Here is a 24,210-nt window from a genome sequence, read left to right on the forward strand (position 1 = left end):
TTGCGGATTTCCTCTCTGGTCGTAGGCAACGTGTGGCCCTGAATGGATTTCTCTCATCTTCCCTGCCTGTTCTGGCTGGAGTTCCCCAAGGTAGTGTTCTGGGCCCTGTGCTATTTCTGGTCTTCATCAATGATCTCTCCGACTCTCTGGAAAATCCTCTCTATCTCTTTGCTGATGACTCCACTATCTGCCGCTCCATTCCTCATCCCTCAGATCGGCAGTCTGCAGCGTCCTCACTCTCTGCAGACCTGGACAAAATCACAGACTGGTCAAACAAGTGGAACATGTCTTTCAATCCTGACAAATCTCACACTCTTACAATGTCTCTCCGAAAGGACTGACTGGACAACCCTCCCATCTACTTTCTCAACAATCCTCTCCAAGAAGTTCTGTCGCTCAAGCTTTTGGGTCTCACTATCTGCCATGATCTTTCTTAGGAAAACCACATTTCCAAGCTGGCCTCCAAAGCCAGTCGCCGACTGGGCATCCTCCGTCGTGCGAAGTCCTTCCTTGGCACACCTGAGCTCCTCACCACATACAAGGCTTTCATCCGCAGCTCAATGGAATACTGTTCCCCCCTCTGGGCTGGTGCTCCTGCCTCACACCTTGCTCGGCTTCACGCTGTTGAGGCCAAAGCTTTCAGAATCATTGGAATCTCCTACGATGTAGTTAACTCCGAGGGCCTTTCACTCACTCACCGCAGGCAGGTTGGTGGTCTTTCTGTCTTCTACCGACTCCTCTCCGGCCTTGCTCCCCCAGCCCTCTCTGTGCTCTGTCCCCCCAATATTCCTTCAGGTCGCACAAGATCTGCCTGCAACCCTCTTATGGTTAAACTGCCAAAGTCTAGGCCAGGGGTCGGCAACCTTAGGCACGCGTGCCACCATTGGCACGCGGCAGCGTAATCATTGGCACACTGGCGAAAGCAGTGCCCTCTCAGTTGCATGACAAATCACTTCTTGAACAGCCATTGGCTGTTGCGCGGCCTGTCTTATTTAGTTTGATTGACGGTACGGCCTCCTGCTCACATTTCCCACAGTGCAGTGAAGCGGTTCAGGTTCGGTAGATGATGGCAACCCTGCTAGCTAAGAAAGCTGAAGTAAAGGTTCGGGCATTCCAGCCCTCATGGACAGAAGAGTGGGGTTTTGTTTTTCAGAAGGACCGTGCTGTGTGTACTTTATGTTTTGAAAATGTTGTTTGTCGAACGTCGAGTGTTAAGCGCCATTTTGAGACAAAGCACGAGAAAACTTTCAAAGATCAGGCAGACAAGGCAGAATCCATCAAACGTGCCGTGTCCAGGTATGTGAAGCAAGACAACACCCTCAAAATCTTTGCCACTGCTAAAAACCAAGTGACTGAAGCAAGCTATCGCATTGCTCATTGCATTGCGAAACGTGGAAAGCCATTCACGGATGGCGAATATATTAAGGAGGCTTTTCTCTGTAGCTCAGAGGTTCTGTTTGAAGGCTTACCATCAAAGAGACAATCAAATCAAGAATAAAAGATATTCCCGTGTCAGCTAGAAGTGTTGAGCGACGCATTGAAGAAATGGCCTCCCGTAGTCATTTGACAACCGACCACTCCGAAGCATGTTTGCAACTTAAAGTGACTAACGACAACCCCCAGATAATGGAGCTCAGCAAAGGAAAGCAGGGCCAGGGCTCACACTGACTGGTAGGCATCTGTTTATTTGTAGTACACATGGGTTTGCATATGTCGCTGTTTGTCCATCTCTTTTTTTCCAACTCAGATGTGGATGTTTTCATGAGGATGGCAGCATTCTTGTATAGTACTGGTATTTCTATTTGATACAGTTTATTCTCACTTTTTGACATTTGTTCCCAATGCAATACTTTGTAAATGAGTTACTGAAAGCAGTGTTTTGAAATGGGGTCCGTGCATATAATTTGTAACCTCATTGGGGACAAATTTTACAATGATAAAATGATCATTACAATGTCCTAATTATGAGAGATAAATGTTTCTTTAAAATGTTGTTGCTATGCATGTAGCCTGTATGGATGTTGTTGCTATGCATGTAGCCTGTATGGATGTTGTTGCTATGCATGTAGCCTGTATGGATGTTGTTGCTATGCATGTAGCCTGTATGGATGTTGTTGCTATGCATGTAGCCTGTATGGATGTTGTTGCTATGCATGTAGCCTGTATGGATGTTGTTGCTATGCATGTAGCCTGTATGGATGTTGTTGCTATGCATGTAGCCTGTATGGATGTAGTTGCTATGCATGTAGCCTGTATGGATGTTGTTGCTATGCATGTAGCCTGTATGGATGTTGTTGCTATGCATGTAGCCTGTATGGATGTTGTTGCTATGCATGTAGCCTGTATGGATGTAGTTGCTATGCATGTAGCCTGTATGGATGTTGTTGCTATGCATGTAGCCTGTATGGATGTTATTGCTATGCATGTAGCCTGTATGGATGTTGTTGCTATGCATGTAGCCTGTATGGATGTTGTTGCTATGCATGTAGCCTGTATGGATGTTGTTGCTATGCATGTAGCCTGTATGGATGTTGTTGCTATGCATGTAGCCTGTATGGATGTTGTTGCTATGCATGTAGCCTGTATGGATGTTGTTGCTATGCATGTAGCCTGTATGGATGTTGTTGCTGTGCATGTAGCCTGTATGGATGTTGTTGCTATGCATGTAGCCTGTATGGATGTTGTTGCTGTGCATGTAGCCTGTATGGATGTTGTTGCTATGCATGTAGCCTGTATGGATGTTGTTGCTATGCATGTAGCCTGTATGGATGTTGTTGCTGTGCATGTAGCCTGTATGGGTGTTGTTGCTGTGCATGTAGCCTGTATGGATGTTGTTGCTGTGCATGTAGCCTGTATGGATGTTGTTGCTGTGCATGTAGCCTGTATGGATGTTATTGCTATGCATGTAGCCTGTATGGATGTTGTTGCTATGCATGTAGCCTGTATGGATGTTGTTGCTATGCATGTAGCCTGTATGGATGTTGTTGCTATGCATGTAGCCTGTATGGATGTTGTTGCTATGCATGTAGCCTGTATGGATGGAATAAAATTCCATGTCTGTTGGAAGTATTTTTTTGATGTGGTGTCATAATTAAACTTAATGTTAAACTTAATGTTGATATGGCACACTAATTAACAAGAACATTTCAAACTGGCACTTCATGTCAAAAAGGTTGCCGACCCCTGGTCTAGGCTCTCTGCTCACCTTCACTCTTTAATTCCCCTTTTCTCCCGCCTCTGGAACAAACTCCCCCACTCCCTTCAATCCCACTCCTCCCTCCAGGTCTTTAAAACAGCTGTTCACCACCATCTCTTATCTTCCCCCATCGAAAACCTTGATCTTTTCTACCCCCGGTAATTCACCCCAGAGTCCTTGCAATGTTCATATGTTTTATTCCTCTCCCACCTCCCCCCAAGTCCTCCCGATGTCCCTGCTCTCAAATGTTGTGTTTGTGTCCTTCCCCCTCTCTCCCCATCTTGTCTGCCGCTCCCCTTGTTTTTTGTGTTTTGTGTGTCGGTTTGTCTTTTTGTGTGATTAATGTTAGCTCTTTCACGAGCCTCGATCTTGTATACCAAAAAAAAAAAAAAAAAAAAAAAAAGCAGGACAGCCAGGAGAACCGTTTGTATCAAGATTGTTGTAATTGTTAAACGGGACCGATTCTGGATGCATTTTGGGAATCCTGTGTGCCGTGCATTTGCCTGTGGCTCACACGGTGCATTGTTGCTGCACGAAGATGCAACGAAACCTACGATGAGGAGCAATGCACAAAACCCCCTCCAACAATTGTCCATGGTGCTGCCATTATATGCAAGTGCATCATTGCAATTGGATGTTGGAGATGTGGGCGGGGTTTCACAGGCCTATGATCGTGGGTTTGGGTAGCACTAAACAGATGTTAATCTCCCTTCGTAAATTGCTGTTTATATGTGCGTTTTTACAAAGACGTTTTTGTCAGCGTTTAAGTGTTAGGCGTGTGTTCGCAACACGCTCGCAAAACACCTTTCGTAAATTCGGCCCTTTGTGTTTGGAAGTTTTTTTTTCACTCTCTTTTTCTGAAAGGAGGTTCTCTGTAGAGGCAGCAAGTAAGCCAGAAACATGTCCAAATTGTCCATGGATCGATTTCTTCACACAAGGGAGCACCGGAAAGCTTTCAGTTTGACTGACACTGTGGGGAGCAATGAAATTCACGCCTTCACAGACTGAAGAAACCAAAAGTTGTATTTCCATTTTTTTAAAATTGTGACCAGTGCAATCAAACAACATAATTTTATGAAATGCTCTTTCAATCATTTAAAGCATTTTATTCAAACAACATAGACATCTGAATGTTGCCTATCCTTGCTTTGTTTTTGAGGCGCTATAACTTGGCCGCACATGAGTAAAATACGGCCTTGTTCTATTGACAAGATGCTATCCAATGAAAGACAAGTATATGAAACAATTCGTAGACAATGGGAAAATCATCAAATATATGGGATCTAAATCTGGGATCCCAGGATTCTGATAAATGTCATCACACAGGTTCACGCGTATTTCCAAGGAAGGAAAACAAACATCCAAATAGTGTTACCAAGTCAATCTTTGCAGTTACCTATTGCATTTGTTTCTGATGCTTACCAGCGAGTGCATCCCCTATTTCCTTCAGGCTCATTTCCAGAGTTTTACTGTAAGCTTGAAGGTCTCTGTTGGTCGATACCGTGCTAAGGCAACACAACACACTTGTTTCCCTCATGTAATATGCAAAACCGATTCCTTCAGGAACCCATGGATTTCCAAGGGTTGCTTGAATATTTTGTACGCTGGTGGAGAAGATGTCGTTATGATATTCCAGTTGGTACGCTGGATCCAGGAAAATTTCTGGAATATCGGTCAAGTGTTGCTGGCTACGCCTCATGGCAAGGCAGTGGAGAACAAACAGGTGTTGTATAAAGCCCTTTCCTGGGGATAGATGGTGGGTTGGGAGGGAAGGGTTGGGTGAGTGTTCATTGGGTTGGGATGAAGGGAGTGGGTTGGGATGGATGGAGGGAGTGGGTGGGTGATAGGTGGAGGGGTGGGTGGAAGATGGATGGTGAGAGTGATGGAGAGATGGATGGATGATGGAAGGGATGGTGGGTTTGGGTAGTGATGCATGGATGAGGGGTTGGAGATTGATGGGGAGGGTTTGCAAAAAAGCAACAATATTGTTTGGAACCTTCTCTTGCTAAAAGGAATAGCATACATGTGTGTGTGGCACGTTTTATTGTAAAACGTTCCTGCTCTCGTATAGTTATAAACATAGGGGCAATACCCCTGGGGCTCACCTGGTAGAATAAACAGTATACTGCACCGACTAAGGGTATTTTAAACCAATTTCAATGGTTGCTTGAAGACAGGGCACCACGTACAATCATGGTAACATAATCATAAGACTTTAAACAAACAAAGAAAAAAAAATACCTATTTTGGGGAAAAACCTCCCCTCCCCCCAACCCAATATACCTCCTCAGACCCCAATTTTTCTAATACCTTGAACAAACATTGGTACATCATGGGTGATGAAGGTTTTGCTGAAGTTTCATGGAAATTGCATGTGCAGTTTCTGAGAAGAAAGCAAACCCCTCTTTTTGGGGGAAACCCCCCGGAGACGCCCAAGGCGGCAGATTTTCTTCGTGCCGTGAACAAACTTCGGTACATGATGGGTGATGGAGGTTGCGGTCAAGTTTCATCGTAATTATATGTGTAGTTTCAGAGAATAAAGCAAATACCTATTTTGGGGAGTCAAACCTCGATCCACTTTGACCCCCGGTACTTTAGTCACAACACAACTGATATCATTTTGCCAAGTTTGGTCACAAACCCTTCAGCAGTTTCGGAGAAGAAGTTGCAAGTGTTTACGGAGTGACGGACAGACTGACGGACAGACTGACGGACTGATGGACGGACTGGCGGACTGGTGGATGGACGACGCGCCATCGCATAAGCTCCCCTGAACTTCATTCCAGGTGAGCTTATAATGTGATTGTTGTGAAGACAATAATAGATTTACTTGGAACAAATATTTCAAAGTTGTAATACATCATGTGTGGTTTTCATTATAGAAATGCCGTCCTGCAGGACTTAGAGCTTTCTGTAATGGTTACAACGACACCATTTTTAGCTCACCTGGAACGTAGTTCCGGGGAGCTTATGTTATGCCGTGTGTCGCCCGTCGGTCCGTAAATACTTCTTCTCCAAAACCACTGATGGGATTGTGACCAAACTTGGCACAAATGATATTTGGTATGTTGTACCTCAAGTTTGCTCACGGCATTAAAACAATGGGGACGAAGGGGGTCGACTGGGGGTCAAAGTGGATCCAGGATTGACCCCCTAAAATAGTAATTTGCTTTTTTCCTCTGAAACTACACACACAAATTCGATGAAACTGCACCACAACCTTAATCACCCATGATGTACCAATGTTTGTTGAAGGCATTAGAAAAATTGGGGTCTTAGGAGGTGTATGGGGTTGGGGGGAGGTGGGTTGCCCCCCAAAATATGTTGTGTTTGTTTGTTTAAAGTCTTATGATTAAGTTAGTATGATTCTACATGCTGCCCTGTCTTCTAGCAACCATTGAAAGTAGTTTAAAACACCATGATACTGTTTAAAATACCTTGAGTCTGTGTGCTGCACTGCTTTATTCTACCTGTTGGGCACCCGGAGGTATTGCCCCTATTTTTATTATTTTATACCAGCAGGAACACTTCAAAGTAAAGAATAATGTGGGATTTACAAGGAAGGTGCACACAAAATTATATATTGTAATACTTCTCAAAGTCACAAAATACATATAAAAGTACACAAAAGGAACACACAAATAACGACAACCACAGCCACGACAACAGCAACAACTATGGGGGACGCCTCTTTGCGGTGGTTGTAGCCCCCCAACACAAGTCTTGGGCCAAAGCTTTCCCATTCTTCTCTGCTGCCCGGATTCATAAGGGCAGCGCGGTCACAGTTCGAGTGCCGATTGGTCCCCATAAACGGCGCTTTCCCTCTTGTTTCTGTCTCTTCTCTCTCTGTCTTTCTAACTCTGTCAAGGTGTTGTGCATGTACTAGAATGCATTGGGGACTGATGTCCAAGCTCTCCTCTTTTGGCTTTCCTCCTTCACTCTTCTCACTATCGAGCTTTCTCTCCAACCGCTCTATCTCCATAATTGTTGATGGTTCAATATCTCCCTCCTTCCCGATCAACAGCGGTGTCCCTCAGGGTTTTGTCCTGTCGCCAACACTCTTCCTTCTTTTTATCAATGACCTCTTTTTTTCTGCAAATAACCAAATGCACTCGTATGCTGATGAGTCAACATTACATTCCTCCATGTTTGTCCCATCTGCCCCATCTTCCCTCAGTCGATCTTCACCTCATCTTCCCTCACTCAGGAACTAGAATCAAGCTCACCACACTGAGTCTTTGTCTTCTCTTCACATCTTCACATCATCTTCTTTGTGACGTCATTCACCCTCAAGGAAGATCAGCTAAGAAATAAAAGAAATGGTCTTTTCTCCTTCCGAAACCAAGCCAAAGAGTGGAAAATGCACCCACTGATTTGTATCCCTTCTTGGCCCATAGCAACCTTCAGAATACCGAGCGGATCTGGTCCGTCTTCCATGAAATAGTCAAATTGGTTTTTAATGGTACAGATAACACCCTCTTACGAGTTCCCTTGCATGATATCTCACTGAAGCACTGGATTGCGCTATAATGCAGTGCATTTGGATAAAGCCGAACATCTCCCATTAACACCCAAAAACTCCCAAAATCCCGAATCGCTGCTCACATCCACTCATTCATTCCTCTTTTTTCCCGCTTGCAGAACTAACTTCCACAGTCTCTTCAATCTCATTCATCCCAACAAGTCTTCAAGACTGATGTTCACCACCATCTCAGACTTTCCAAGTTTCTAGTTTTCCTTCTTGAGAGTTTGTGGCTGTATCCATCTTTTCCACTCCATTTGTTCCTCCCTTACTCTCATTCTTCCCCTCATCCCTTATTTCTCCAAGTCTTCCTCCATTTTGTCCCTTTTCACCACTGTTGGTATGGTGTGTTTTCCCATTTCTTTCTCCTGTTCTTTTTGTTCTGTTATACCTGACCGTTCTTTGTTCTAGCTCCTGTTTGAGCCTCGACTTTGTGAACAAAAAACCCCTCGCACTTTAATTTTCTTATGCAAGATGGTGGTCACCCTGCCTGAGGCACCGTAGACTATTTTGCGTGGGACATATAGCCCACGTTACTTCTACAAACAGTGGACTGCAGAGGGTGTCGCTCTGGGCTCTGGCAGATAGCTGCCTCATTCTCTGCTGATCTGGAATTCAATATGTATTGTCTGACATTGATATAGTCTGATTAATGGAACTGCACATCTTTCATTTAAGGCTAATATTCAGGTTACATGCTGTCAATATCAAAGGATGATAATATAAACCCTCCTATCTATTTCCATGATCAGCTGTTGGAAAAGGTGCAGTGTCTTGGACATCTGTGCCTCACACTCTGTGATGACACTCCTGGGTTGATCATGTGGCGAAGCTGCCATGCAAAGCCAGATGCAGATTTGTTCAACTCCAAGTCGGAGTTCAACTCCCAAAATCCAAGGTCACTGTTTTTATCCGCTTTCTCGTTCCTCCTTTCCGTTATGGAACAGCCTTCCTGTAGCTGTACAATGCCATTCTTCCCTCCAGGGATTCAAAAGCAGGCATTGCACTCCCATCACATGTCACTCTCTAGAAGTAACCACAATATTTTCCACTGTCATAGCCCTACTTAACCCAAATCTCTTACTTGCAAGTTCCTGTGTTCCTTCCCCTTCTCTTGTCTGCCCTATTTTGCCTGTGTTTATTCCCTTGCTTGTTGAGTCTACATCTGGCCCAGTACCCCAACTTCAGTTTGTTACTTTTTTACCCTGCATTATTTTGCTCTTCCATGAGCCTCGATCTTGTATAAACAAGACTGAAAGTCTAACAGCGGCTTAGCTGGGCTTGTTTGATACTTTAGTTGAAGAGGATAGTATGACCTGGGTGGGGATACCAGTTAGCAAATTAAAGCATTGAATTATTTTGAAGTACTCTGTGTCTCTAAGCTCTGACTCCATGGAAGTGAAGAGATTGTATTGAGACACTGGTTTATTCAATATGTTTTGAGTCAACAATGAACCAACCATACACCGCTTCGATCGAGTAACTTTGCAGTCATGACAAAGGGATTGCAGTGCTACGATTATATTTTTTATATTATTATTAACGTTATTATTATTATTTTGAAAACAATACTACTGTATTAAGAAACCTGGGCTAATTTGTCCGAAGCGGCCTAAAGGTGAGGCATGAAGGCATGAAGCCTAAGGCCTTTTATGTACTGTCGTTGGAAGACCCGTAACGCCTTTGCCTTTGATATTTGATGGTCAATTTAACAATCGGTTTGTTTGTGTTTCACACTGCATGAAAAACGTAAAGGTGGAGCATGGTGATTGTGATATGACAGGTTCAATGATATGTTTGGCCTGAATGGCATAGGAATCAAAATGGTGGTGTGTAGAGTCAGACATCATACACCGTAATGAGATCATCAATCACCTGTCTTCAGCTCTAATTGGTGTGTGTTTGAGGGGCATGCATACATACATACATACATACATACATATGGACAGACAAACACTGTTCTGGATGGCTTCGCCCTACGGGCTGTGCAGTAAAAATTACATTTGGTCCGTCATGCTTGTTGTAACTACTGTGGATCCCCGGTAAGATGATTACCTCCTGTGCAAGCTTTCATGTGTTTATAATCTCTATTTTTCGATTGAAGATGCAATAAATGGTATACCTGTGGCAGCTTCTGAGATGAGTTGCTTGTGCTGTTCAGAGGTTGCTTCAATCAACTTGTGCAGAAGGGTAGTGCGATGTGAGCCATGACTTCGAGAATCTGCACCGAAAGCCTTGCAACATTCAAGAGCCTCAGTTGTGGCTGTTATAAACCTCTCTGTGCGGCCATGTAGGAAGGTGCCTGTGCTGCAAACTTCGACGATCACCGCATGGTGTCCATACATGCGGGTGAATGCCAGTTGTAGTGCTAACTGCACAATACTGTCTGGACTCACACCGCATCCCTGGAAGGTGAAAATGAAAGGCAGATAAACTGATGGAGTGAAAGAAAGTTTGAGAGGGCATAACAAACAAACTGGACTTGTCACATTCGGCAGATCTGCAGTGAGATTTATCAAACATCTCCACCATTACAGTGGAGTCCCAGTTTAACAAATATGTGATGCAACGAATTTTGTCAAATCTATGCATACATTTTTTGAGAAATTTTAGTACATAATAACCAATTTGGACTTCAGTACACCAACAGTCAATAAAAGGAATGCAATCTGTTTGAAAGTATCGTCGATAAATCGAGAAATTCTTGCATCACCAGATGTGAAAAATTCAAAAAATTTTCACCGTCAAGCCTGCCCTAAAAACCCTTGTACTGTGAAATGAATCTTCCTCATTTACACAGGTGGTAAGACACAGCAGCTTGGCAAAGACAGGGAAAATGGATGCAATAACTGGGCACGAGGCAGGTCAAATGGATTTGGAATCGGGACCAACGATCATTAGACACACGATGGTAATTCCGAATTTTGGCTATTTTAAAAATAAAATTTACAGGAAAGAATATAGTACAGGCTTTTTTATGCACCTATTTTTCCACAATATATAGACCGATCCGATAACGATGATCGTGCCCCCTTCGCCGATAGGCGGCGCTCTTGCGTCCGCCATTACTGGGAGGCATCCCGATCCAAACTTAACTCCAGCTCGCTGCGCCAGCATAACTATCATCGCGATCGTACATGAAAAGTGTCTGTGATAATTAATCATTCTCAAGTGTTTCTCTATATGTGTGGAGCGGTCGTGGACATTGGAGAAAAGGATTTAAATGATTAAAAAAACATTTCAAGTGGGAGGAGCAAGAGGAGGGGGGAGGAGCGAAGAGAGGGGAGGAGAGCAGTAGGATTGGTTGGGCAAAGTTTGGGTGGGAGGGGACAAGTGGAGGGGGGAGGAGCAAAGAGAGGGGAGGAGATCAATCGGATTGGTTGGGCAAAGTTTGGGTGGGAGGGAGTAGGTGTCGAGGATGAGGTTGCCTCCCGCTGAGAGTAGGTTTGCATCCCAAATTCTTTCTGCTTTTCCATTGTCTCCTGCAAAACACCTGGAGCCCTGTCTCTCTAATCCCTTCAAGAACATCTGAAGGTCATTCTCAGTGAAGTGGATATATCTTTTACTCATTTTTGACACGACAAGAACAAAGACCACTTACTTGATTTCAAACCACATTTTTTAAAACAATATTTTCCTTAGTCACAACCAAATAATTACAGCGCCTCCATTATTAAAACTATACCAAATGATTTACCATTCTGTGGTTTTATCTGTAAAACTTCAAAATAAAACAGTCACTTCAATAGCTATGGCAATCCCCATCCTTTTTCAATCTGCAAACTCATCTTTTCCCTCAAGAGTCAAATCCTACTACAATCCCACAAAAGATTTTAATGAGAAGCCGAGAGCCAGAGAGAGCTAGCCTACATGGATTTTATACTTTATTATTTCCGAACCGTTGTTCAGTTTAGCTTTGTTTTAAAACTCAATAACATTAAGTTGAGGATGGACTTCAGAACTACCATCCCCCAGAAGTCACGTAGGCAAAGGTGGGAGGGGACAAACCCGACAAATATTTACATCTAATTTATTAAACAATGGTAGTTTGCCAGACCTCGAGCTGAAACCATTAAGCCTTGATAACCCAGCAAATCACCCCAAAGAACCCTGGTAGACATTGTGGCTACAGTTGTATTATTTAATTATTTACCAATAAACAATATCTTTTCTCCAATAAGACAAACTCGATCCAACCTTACATTATTTGGAAAAACCCTATTTGTAATATTATTTCCCTCAGTCATTTATGACAATATGTGCTCCGCCATTGCCTCCACTAATAATTTTTACTCTTCTCGAGCCACGATTCTGGGCAGTGCCGGAGATAACTTGCCAATTGTAGCAACTCCCAAATTCTGGATGGAAACCACAAAAAGACACCTGCAGACTAGGAATGGAGGGTTGAGGCTCATAGAAATTGCTTGCTTCATAAATTTACACTTCCACACCACCACTGACACCACCAGCTGAGTCAACGAAAAGTATAGGAAGACGGGCCATGAGGCCCCGCCCCAAAAGGTGATGATTGGTCGTGGCCGTGGAGCGATGCGATGCCTCTCTTTGATTGGCGCACACATAACATCAGAGAGAACATTCCAGCACCAGGCACAAAAAGGCAGAGGACCGCCATTTTGCCCTCTCGTGGCTCTGGTTTTCATAGTGTGTGAGCACGTCTCGCTCTTGCGCTGGGTTTTCATTTCGAACTGGTCACATTCTCTCTTGGTCTTGGCATTGGTCGCAGGTGGATGCACTTCCATTTGTTCTCTTGGTTCGTCGCTGACATAACTAGCGGTCGCAGATACTCTCTTGGTTGGGACATTCATTACAAGCAGACACATCTCTCTCTCTCTCCCTGTGCTCTCGACGGAGACGGCGTGGAAAGTGGTCACAGTTTGTGCACTCTCTCTTGGTTCGTGGCTGGCATAAGGAGTGGTCACAAGTGTAGTTGAATGTATCTCCGGTTCATGACAGGTGGTGGCATCTTATTATTTTTTTCCGATTGCCCTGGTTGTATTTTCGCTCTCCCTGTTCCGGGCTACGGGAAAGGTGGATGCATCCTTCTCTTGTCTCACCTCAGTGCTTTGTGGAGTGGACAGCGACGAAGGAGCGAGGGCCTGTTCTCTTCACGTTCGGTGGCTGGTGGGCGAACGGACTTGGCACCAACACATGTGTTACCACGCAGGGACATGGGACCTGTGATGACCCTGGATGGTCACTGATGCCAGGCGGAGTAGCAGGCAAACGCACCACACACATTTTATTACTTTTGTTATTTTCCCTTTGTGTTGCAATTGTGTCTGATGGAGGATCCTCAATATAGGAATTTTAGTACCGCACATTTCTTGTTACGCTGGCATTTATTTTATTAAACCCTTTATTTGTTGCATTTCAATTCCTTGTCTTGTCTGTTTATTTGTTGTGGGAATCGGATAACCATGTGCCGCATCCATCCATCCAGGTAAGCTCGCTGCCCTCCACTACACTCTCGCACACATAAATAACACGACCATAGTTTTAGTGAACGCCTCAGAGTTAAAGCTCGATTGGTTCACATGGTTCACATTCACCCCCTCTAAAACAAAATTCCAAAACGATTTTTAGCACCCCAGGACATCTATGTAAAGAGTTTTGCTATTGCCAGCAGGGAAAAATGTCCCAAGGGGTCCTAATTAGCATATTTCCAAGATGGCTGCCATCCGCATCCATTCAAACGCAAAGTATCATATGTCAGTAACTCATGAGCCGATTTTGATGATCTTGGTGTCGATATTATGGTTTTCTGAGGTGCTGAATCGATTTCCGAGGTTCCCAAAACGATTGGAGGTCAAGGCCACAGGATTCAGATGAAGGTCAAGGTCATTTTGTTAAGAAATCGCTTCATTTTTATTTTCCGACATGCATTATTGTTGACCCAGTTCCCATAGATATGGTGATAGAAGCTTACTTATTGCTTTAAAAACGTTTCTTATTATCCCAACTAACAAGACAATTTGAGGTCAACATCATGGGGTTAAGGTCATCTTCAAGGTCATAGGATGTGTCAATAAGGGATACTTAGCGCATTGACCTCCATGCATGTGATGGAAATTTGTGACTATCATAACTCCTGAACCACACATCATGGAAAGATAACTGAGCCCTTTTATATTTATTGTTTTATATTTATTATCTATTATAAGTGACATTGTAGCAATGTATTAGAGTCATCTTCAGTATCCATGAGAAGATAATCATCATCTATCTGCACATGCCCCCAGCACTGTTGACCACGTTCGAGCCATGGATGTTCGTGGTGATCATGTTGAGATTGTCCCACTCACCATGGAACACAGCATTGCCCTCGCCACAGATGATCTGAGGAGCAAGGTAAGTTGAATCCTCACCCAGTGCCTTGGCTATGGCTGTCTCCAGCTCTAACCGGAAGTCATAAGACTCGCATTGACCCAGTCGGTTCAAGATCGTCGTCAACTGCTTACTGCTATAGAGGTGTCGGACAGTTGTGCACAGGAACATGTGCTTCAACAACTTCCACTGTTCATGAGTCACTCCTCGACAGAGGTCCTGTCCGATAGAGTAGACAAGCTGGCACGTCCTCTCACACTTCTCCACCTCAGGGTTACAGCCAGACAGGACAAGGTTGAGGAACCACTTGAGCTCCTCAGGCAACTCCTCCCCAGCTCGCTTATCCAACTCGTCAGCAGTGGGTGACCAGGGCAGATCGGCTGACTCCTCAAAAGCCTTTTGGGTCACTTTTCGCAAGTACAGAGCAGTGTCCTTCAACTGGTCAGCTGTCCAAAACTGATAGGCACATGCTATCGCATCAGCTAGGGTGATGCTAGCGCTGTCTACTTGCCAGAATGAGAAGCAACCTCGCTCATTGAGAGCCACTTTTGAGAAGGAAAGGTGTTTGCCTCGTTCCTCGTCCTTCTCAAGGCTTGCCATTAGCTTTATGAATCTGTATCCAGGGTTGGGTGCTCCTTGCACATCGAGCTCAATGACATAGCGGTCACGAACAGTACTGAGGGGTGTTACGTGGTCCTCCCAGTGACTACCTGGTCTCGGTGACCCCCGGACCGTGAGAGGAACTCCGCCAGAAAGATCTATGATTTATACGCTTTCGTAACGCAATCAATATGAATTCCAGTCAACAAGAAACCCCACACCAAGGATCCGGAGTAATCAATAATATATTCCCCAAGCAATCAACAACCATCAACAATCAATCACCAATATTACTAAGATGGCCATCTTATATATGTTCCCCCCTTTCCCCACTCACGACCCCTTTTGGTCACTGTCCCTCACAATGTCTCTGGGCCCCTCCAGACCAAGGTGAAGGTCGGCTTCTCCGCACACGGGCGGTTGAACGAACCCCGGGCTGACGTGCTCCCAAACGTGCACGTCACGTACCGGGAACAACGGCTGCAGCGCACACCTCCTTGCCAAGCAAAGCGGGCAAAGCAACGCGTGGTTTGCCCAGCGTGCGAGACCCAAGGTGCGACCCGTACGCGTCCTTGTAGACGGTGAGGCGAACTGTGCCGGACGCTTGGTTCCGTGCACGAACCCATGGCAACTTGACGTGTAAATGGGTAATTACCCCGCGCAGGTAACTCCTTTCGCCAGACGGGCTTTCAAACGCAGCGTCCCCCACGCTGCTCGATATCGACACTGCTTGCGTCGGAGCTGGGCGAGGAAGAAGAAGACGGCAGCTTCTCCCGGACCTCGTGTCTTTTCTTCTTCCGTTTCCGGTCTCCTTTTCCCCAGAAGGGCTCCTGACCCTTTAATCACAACAACCTTTAATCGAATAAACATTAATAAGCAATGACCTGAATGGTAATTCACATCAATTCACATAAATCCGTAACAGGGGCAAGACCTGTTGGTTGTGTATGACCTGTCTCTTCAGCAGCTCCTTCACAACATTGTATGCTGCGTTGTGAGCAGCAGTCTTCCGAGCTTGCTCCGTGTCAGACTCATTGCCCCACGTATGCGACATCGACAACAGTGCTTCGAAGTATCTACATCAAGCCATGAAGTGTGGTTTATACCCGATACAAGCTCACTACATGAAGGCAGGACCCCACGGAATCGCTCGAGCACTTCCTTCAAGAACTCCGTCAGTTGGGGAAGGAATGTGCACACGAGGTCCAAACATTTGAACAAATGTGTGACGATTTAATGCGGGATGCCTTTGTGTCCTGGCTCCATTAACCTTCAATTCGTCAATGTTTGTTGGAAAAGCCCACCTTGACCCTCCAAGAGGCGTGTGATCAGGCACGAGTACTCCAGCTGGCACAGGCTCAATCGGAGTCGTACGGTCGACCCTATGTAACTGCCGGTCTCACTGGGGAGAGACGTACAGAGAATTTCTCTACTACGGAGCGCGAGGTTGTTGATACCCCTATGGAGTTGAGGCCGTCAGAAACCCTCGGAGCCAAAGGTACGAGTCTGGCTGCGACCGCCTATTTCGGAGGCAACAATGAGTGCTTCTTTTGCGGCAATCGGAGTCACCCTAGAGCTACATGTCTGGCTCGGGATGTGACGTGCCACACGTGTGCCAAGAAAGGTCATTATGTGAAGGTTTGCCATGCTTGGAGAGGACGGCGTCCGACTCTGGCGAGAATCACCGACGCGCGAAGCACGACCAGAGCCTATAGAAGTTCCAGCACTGCCCGGCCCACGCGGTTTGGCAAGCGACGTAGTACCGGTGCTGATCAAAGGACAGACTGCTAACGCTCTTTTGGACACTGGGTCGATGGAGAGCTACGTCGACATGGGTCTTGTACGACGGCACGGATGGCCAATTCTGGGGACCTCGCAAAGAATTTTCATGGCCTCTCAGTCTCTCTGGATGCGCACCAAAGGGGAATGCCGCATCAAGTTAGTGTTTAATGGCACAATGTATCCGGATGTCCGTTTGATGATTCTGTCTACCCTATGCACTAATGTACTGTTGGGACATGATTTCCTTCATTGGCGTGGGCGTTTGGAAATGACGTTTATCAGTGACTGTACTCTCTCTGTGTGTGCTTTGACAGGAATGACTGTAGAGCCGCTGTCACTATTTCTGAGTCTAACCTCCGACGGCACACCAGTCACGATCAAGTCAAGACGTCACTCACAGGCCGATGCACAATTCATTGCTGAAGAGACTAGACGGTTTCTAAAAGAAGGGATTATCGAACCGAGTCGATCACCTTGGCGGGCTCAAGTATTGGTTGTCCAAACTGAGAATCATTGTAAGCGGCTCGTGATGGATTCCTCACAAACTATGAATAGATTTACGCAGCTGGACGCCTACCCACTTCCGGATCTAGACGCGCGAGTTGGACAGGTCGCTCAATATGCAGTCTACAGCACGCTCAAATTGTCCAGTGCGTATCATCAGATCCCCATCCGTGATGACGGCAAAATCTATACGGCATTTGAGTCGGGACAACGGTTGTATCAATTCATGCATTTGCCCTTCGGCGTAACTAACGGAGTTGTGTGTTTTCAAAGGGCGATTGACAACATAATTGCCAAAGAGCAATTAACAGATGTCTTTGTGTATCTTGATAATCTCACAGTATGCAGACGAGATCAAGCGGATCATGACGCTAATTTGCGGCGGTTCCTGCAGGTCACGCGCCAGTATAATCTAACTTTCAACGAGGACAAATGTCGCTATTCCGCAAGGACGATTGATCTTTCAGAGTACACGGTGACCCAAGGGAAGATAACTCCTGACAAAGATTGTCTGCGACCCTTGCTAGATATGGCGGCGCCGTGTGATCGTGCGTCCTTGAGAAGAGCTCTCGGTTTGTTTGCACATTATTCTCTTTGGGTCCAGAATTACTCCAAGAAGCTTCGTCCCCTCCTTGATTGCCAAATATTTCCAATGACCGAGGCAGCCAAAGCCGCTTTTCAAAGGCTGAAGCTAGACATAGCTAACGCGGCGGTCTCCTCGGTGGACGAAAACATACCCTTTGTCTTGGAAACTGACGCGTAGGACTGTGCCATATCGGCGACCCTGACTCAAGGGTGGAAACCGGTCGCCTTCTTCTCTCATACTCTCTCAGATAGTGAGATACGCCATTCAGCTGTTGAAAAGGAAGCCTACGCCGTGGTGGAAGCAATACGACAATGGTGGCCATACTTGCTTGGCAAGACATTCGAAGTGATGACTGATAAACAGAGCGTTGCATTCATGTACGACACACGACACACCCAGCGCATTAAAAACGAAAAAATAACTCGATGGCACATCGAATTGGCTGACTACAGCTTCAAGATCACATATCGCCCGGGGCGGGAGAATTTAGCTGCAGATGCCTTTTCCAGGCGGGGGTGTGCGCGGGCCTCACCACAGGTGATCTTCGCGACCTTTATGAATCGCTGTGCCACCGGGGAGTGACACGATTGGTGCATTTTGTGCGTACCCGAAACTTGCCCTACTCCATGGAGGACGTTCGTCGTTTGTGCTGAGCATGCCCTGTTTGCGTGGAACTGAAACCACGCTTCTGCAAACCTGAAATGGGGACTTTGATTCAAGCTAGTTGACCGTGGGAGAGATTAGCCATGGATTTCAAAGGACCTTTGCCAGCGTCCGGCTCGTATCATTATCTTCTCACAATTATTGATGTGTATTCCCGATTCCCGTTCACATTTCCGTGTCACGACATGTCTTTCGGGTCGGTTATTCGCTGCGTGAGGCTCTTGTTTGCGATGTACGGCTATTCTGCGTTCATCCATACCGACAGGGTCACTGTTTTCATGTCTCAGGATGTACGAGCATGTTTCTTGCAGCGGAATATTGCTTCTAGTTGCACCACACCATATCGCCCGGAAGCGAATGGACAAATTGAAAGATTTAATGGCATCATATGGAGAGCCATTAACTTGGGGCTCAAGACCCGGGGGTTGGGGACGGACAAGTGGACTTGGGTGTTGCCGGGGGCTCTACATGCGATTCAGTCCCTACTGTGTACCGCTACAAATGAAATTCCTCATTATCGTCTATTTTGCTATCAGTGTCGTACAGGTAGTGGACAATCATTGCCCGCTTGGATCTCCACACCCAGACAGGCGTTTCTCAAATGTGCTGTGCGTCCGAGCAAATACGATCCGCTCATTGACAAGGTACAGATCATTCATGCTAATCCGGAATTCGCTCATGTCAAAATGCCGGTCGGTCATGAAACCACTGTGTCAGTGCGTCATCCTGCCCCTTGCAGGGAAGCTGATGAGACTGGGCCCAATACGGTCGGATCTCCATCTTCTCATCAGTCGCGCGACCCGACCGGGAATGTCGTACCGACTCAGACGCCAGAGTTGCTTAGCATTCCGACCGGGGAAGATTTAGGTACATCTGTCGACAGCTCTGATGTGTATTGAATCCGCATGGGGAGAGAAAGTCGTCGACTGGAGCGCTTTGGTGAGCAGTAACTCCTTGATAGGTGTTCTATGTTCTTTTGCATTCTATATACTTGTTTGCTGATTAGTACGACATGTATACATTTAAATGGCTTGCTTGCACAGTTTTTGTACTCTGGGAGGAATGTAGTGCAACGTAAGCATCTAAGTTATCGCCTAGGTGCAGTAACATCTTCTGCCCACTAAATTGCTCTCATAAATATCCGTTCGCTCCGAGCGAGAGGCAGACCTGTGACCATTACGCGCTTACTCAGGAAGGTGAGAAATCATATTGGCATGAGGCTTGCTTATTTGTATCCCATATGATATACACTCCTGATGCCTATTAGAGAACTGAAATGATGGTTGTCATGTATTCTTTCGAGATGCTGTTCGAGATTGATTCAGATTAAACTTGGAATGAGAAAGCGGTTGTGACTCTGATTTTTACAACAGTGGGAACGGGAGATATGCGTATGCAACAGCCATGGAGGGGTCTTCTTCTTCCTCCCTCCATTATCCTCTTCCACCTTCATCCCCCTTTCATAACTCTGACATTCACAGCAATTAGGTTGGTAGCCTTTGCACATTTTAGACACAGTATTTAATTCGGCTTCTCTTTCCAGACAAAGTCAAACACAGTTCAAATTCGGTTTATTTATAATTTACCTCTCCAGATACACCTTTGAAACATTAGCAGCCTTTATACATGAAGATAGCCTTTGATACTTTAGCAGACTAATACTTTAGCAGACTTCTGGTCCCTCGAGCGACGGGGCTTGCTTCGATCTCTCCACGGCATCAAAGTTTGAGTGTTTTCCCGTTCGTTTCTTTGTCAAATTTCCGCTGCGTATTTTGTTGTGTATGTGTTATTGTGTGTTTCTATTTGGTTTTGGTTTTGTAGTTGTTGCAAATTTGTGTGTAATTAGTCGTTTCTTTGTTCGCGCCTCGTGCGCCTCGTGCGGCCTGGTGTCTCGTGCGGCCTCCTCGTCTCGACTTGTGCCCCGCCCCCTATATCTCGTTTTTCTTTCACCTCTGCTCCTGCTTTCTCAAATCCACGTTCTCACTTAGAGACTTTTCCCAGATTGTTTTTCATGGTTTTGTTTAAATATTTATTTAAATATGTTTAAACCGCAGCCGTGATGCTGACGCCGCCCCCACCCCCCAGAATTTCCATGTTTTAAACGTTTCCCAGTGTGTACCCTGGATAAGAATAGGTACGCCGTATCCCTGCGTGTCGTAAGAGGCGACTAAGAGGGTTGGCGTCAGGAAGGGCATCCGGCCATAAAAAGATTGCCTCAAAAAGAGAACCATGACAATTACAACTACATGTGGGCAGGGTACAGCCCGAAGTGGAGATCGGTTTCTGAGGTTTGGGACATGGAATGTAGGGACAATGACAGGGAGATCAGGAGAAGTGGTGGAAGTATTGGTCAGAAGAAGAGTGGACATATGTTGTTTGCAAGAGACGAGATGGAAGGGAAGTGGTGTGAGAATGGTGAAGGGTAGGCAGGGACAGGAATACAAGTTTGTGCGGCAAGGGTGCCTGGAGGGCGTGAATGGTGTTGGTGTCCTGTTTTCTGAGGAGTTTGTAGACAGTGTGGTGAGTGTGACTAGAGTGAGTGATAGGTTGATGATGGTGAAAATGATGATTGGAAAGCTCTTGGTGAACGTCATCTCGGGATATGCTCTGCAGGTTGGTCGAAGCGATGAAGAGAAGGACAAGTTCTGGTGTGCGATAGAGAAGCTGAATGAAAACGTGAAAGATGAGGAAGTTGTTGTGGTTGGAGGAGACCTAAATGGACATGTGGGAAGGAGTATGGATGGTTTTGACGGAGTTCATGTACTAGAGTAGCTCATGGTGGTTGAGTATGCACTTTATTGTACAGACCTAAACTCTTCAGGAATCCACTAATTGAAGGTCCAGGAACAATATTTGGTTGGTAACACATTTGCCACTGACGGCGAAATAGCTGAAATGGCCACACCCCTTTTTGGGCCACGCCCCCTTTTTGCCGTGACTGTATCTACAGAACCGTTGGACCTAGGAGGTTGCCCGACCACTCAAAATTTGCGCAATGGCCACATTATGGGGGGTCAGTAATACATTTTCATATCCAAAAGTCAATGGTTTTTAAGATAATTGCCAAAAACCGATTTCAACATGTTACGAACTACAATATTATTCGTAATTGTTCCTGTTCCTGTTCCTATTGTTCAATTACTTGATTCCTGAAGAGTCTAGGCTAGACTAGAGTCTAGACTAGAGTCAAGACTAGAGTCTAGACTAGAGTCTAGACTAGAATTTAGTCTAGAGTCTAGACTAGAGTCTAGACATGGCTATAAATTCCGGTCATGGGTGTTTTGTCGTTGAGCCTGCATGCAGGCAGCGGTATCCCATAAAACAACATGGCGTCGCACCGAGAAGCAAGTAGAGGCCGAAGAGAAGCACCTACATGATACAATCCCTACCAACCGCAAGACTGTTTTCGTGAAACGTACTTCTACTCCGTTCACAGCGAAGAAATCGATGGCGAAAAAGGATGCAGCGGAAACGGTTAGGTACATTGACTATGCTAGAGAAAGAGGGTACAGCATGCTAGAACTCCTGAAGTATGAATTGACCAGCACATCCCAGTTCCTCACCACTGAATGTAAAGATGGCATCAAATTGAAGAAGCCCGATAAAGCCTCCTTAGCCAGGGAACTTGTCAGTCGCCTTCCACAGGAGACGAGGAATGTAAAGAGTGACGCTCAGATGACAATAGTGGACTTCATGGCACTTGTGCGTAAACTACCGATGAAAAAGATGGGCCTTCACACATTCGGGAAATTGGCTGAGAGTCTTTCCAACAGGATTCTTGCTACAGGCTCCGTGTCCACAAGAATAGACATTATTTTTGATGTTTATCAAAAATCATCAATCAAGCAAATGGAACGGGCACAGCGAAGTTCCTCAGAACAAATCACAATCACCATTGGGTCTGACAATCAGAAACTCCCTGTCGATCTTGATATGTTCTGGAGCTCAATGTTGAACAAAGTTCGGTTGCAGGAGTATGTCTTCAAGTGGATGCTGCAGAATGTCGAGTCGGACAAGGAAATATTCTTTGGAGGAGTATATGGGGGTGAATGCAGGAAACTGTTAGCTGGCACTGAAACACAGATCGCAGAGCTCTCAAGCAACCAAGAAGAAGCCGACGACAGAATCATGTTCCATATTAATGATGGTGTTGTGAAACACGGGGTTCAATCAGTCTTGGTCGACTCGCCTGACACAGATGTCTTTGTCAACCTCATCTTCCACTTCAACACAACCTGGCAACTACAAAAGCTGTACGTGAAGCTTGGTAACCGGAAAACAAAGAAAACTGTACCAGTCCACATGTTGGTTGATCAACTGGACAACGGTTTGGTGTCGTGTCTCCCAGCCATTCATGCTCTCAGCGGTTGCGACAGTACCAGCAAGGTGGGTCCAAAGCTGTCTGGCCTGAAAGCATCCATCGATCTCTCCCTACTGGAAGGGTTTGGTGTAGAAGAACTGTCACCACAGATAACAAGCAATGCTGAAAAGTTCCTTGTGTCTGGATTAAAGAAGACCGACTGTTCCACTTTCGATGAATATCGATGGGAGCAGTACCACAACTCCAAGAAAGAACTGGACTTCAACCAGCTTGTGTGCTGTTCATCAACGCTACGAGAACACATAAAGCGAGCATTTCTTCAGTGTAAGATGTGGTTGCAAGCCCCAACTCCTGCCGTCACCAAACCAGATCCACTCCAGTATGGGTATGAAGCAACGGACGTTGGCATAACACCAGTGATACTGCCAGTATCGTGCAGGCCCGATGACCTGCCTCCTCCATGCAAATGCCCAAGAGCATGTATGAGTACCAAAACGTGCACTTGCAGAGCCAGGAACATTAAATGTGTCACGTTTTGTGGCTGTAGTAAAGGCGAAAAGTGTAGAAATCCAAATAAGTAAATTCCAAAATAGGATGATGCAAAAGGTATAAGTGTCATATAATGTTGTGGCCTTGGTGGTATCATACAATTGTAGTTCGTAACATGTTGAAATCGGTTTTTGGCAATTATCTTAAAAACCATTGACTTTTGGATATGAAAATGTATTACTGACCCCCCATAATGTGGCCATTGCGCAAATTTTGAGTGGTCGGGCAACCTCCTAGGTCCAACGGTTCTGTAGATACAGTCACGGCAAAAAAGGGGGCGTGGCCCAAAAAGGGGTATGGCCATTTCAGCTATTTCGCCGTCAGTGGCAAATGTGTTACCAACCAAATATTGTTCCTGGACCTTCAATTAGTGGATTCCTGAAGAGTTTAGGTCTGTACAATAAAGTGCATACTCAACCACCATGAGCTACTAGAGTAATGGGGGTTACGGATATGGTGTGAGAAATGGAGAAGGTTAAAGGATTTTGGAGTTTGCTGATGGAGCTGATTTGTTGATTTGTTTTACTCAGTTCCAGAAAGAGGATAATAAGCTTGTTACATACACGTCAGGTGGGTCGACGACAACCGTTGACTACCTGATGGTGCGTAGGCGAGATAGGGGGCACCTCCGGGCCACAAAGGTGATCCCGGGGGAGGAGGCTGTTTCACAGCACAACTTGGTTGTCTGCGACGTAAGGGTGAAAGGTGCGAGGAGAGCTCGGCGGGTGAAGTAACAACCGAGAATGAAGGTGTGGAGGTTGAAAGAGGTGACAGTAAGGGAGGCATTAAAAGAGAGGCTGAGTAGGGTCGAGGATGATGTGGTTGAGCGTGAAAGTGGTTGGATGTCAATGAAAGCTAGTCTGTTGGGAGCCGTTGGTGAGGTATGTGGATGGACAAAAGGACCACCGAGGCACTCGGAAACATGGTGGTGGGATGATGAAGTTGGAAAGAGGATTGACGAGAAGAGGAAGAAGTTCAAGGAGTGGCAGAAGGCGAAGGGTACGGGAGCAGAAACAGCAGAGCATGAAAGTTATAAGGCAGCCAGGAAGGCTGCAAAGAAAGAGGTAGCAAAGGCGCAGGAGGCATGTAGGAAAATGTTCGGAGAACGCTTGGATTCAGAAGAGGGTCAGAAAGCAGTATTC

The 24,210-nt window shown here is 45.7% G+C and overlaps 1 protein-coding gene across 7 annotated transcripts in view; it reads right to left on the minus strand.

The window, feature by feature from the left end:
* Positions 1-4,281: 4,281 nt before the first annotated feature.
* Positions 4,282-24,210, minus strand: part of LOC137412770 (carnitine O-palmitoyltransferase 2, mitochondrial-like) — a 78,327-nt gene continuing 58,398 nt past the window's right edge. For all 7 annotated transcript variants that reach the window (XM_078769695.1, XM_078769707.1, XM_078769715.1 and 4 more), the window contains 2 exons: positions 9,841-10,123; positions 4,282-4,939 (listed from right to left, as the gene is read on the minus strand). In XM_078769695.1, the coding sequence (XP_078625821.1) occupies positions 4,593-4,939; positions 9,841-10,123 (630 nt within the window). In that variant the 3' untranslated portion in view covers positions 4,282-4,592. The remainder of the gene's footprint in view (positions 4,940-9,840; positions 10,124-24,210) is intronic.

Source organism: Myxine glutinosa, chromosome 1, assembly GCF_964187855.1.
Source record: "Myxine glutinosa chromosome 1, kmMyxGlut1.1, whole genome shotgun sequence".
Lineage (NCBI taxonomy): Eukaryota > Metazoa > Chordata > Myxini > Myxiniformes > Myxinidae > Myxine > Myxine glutinosa.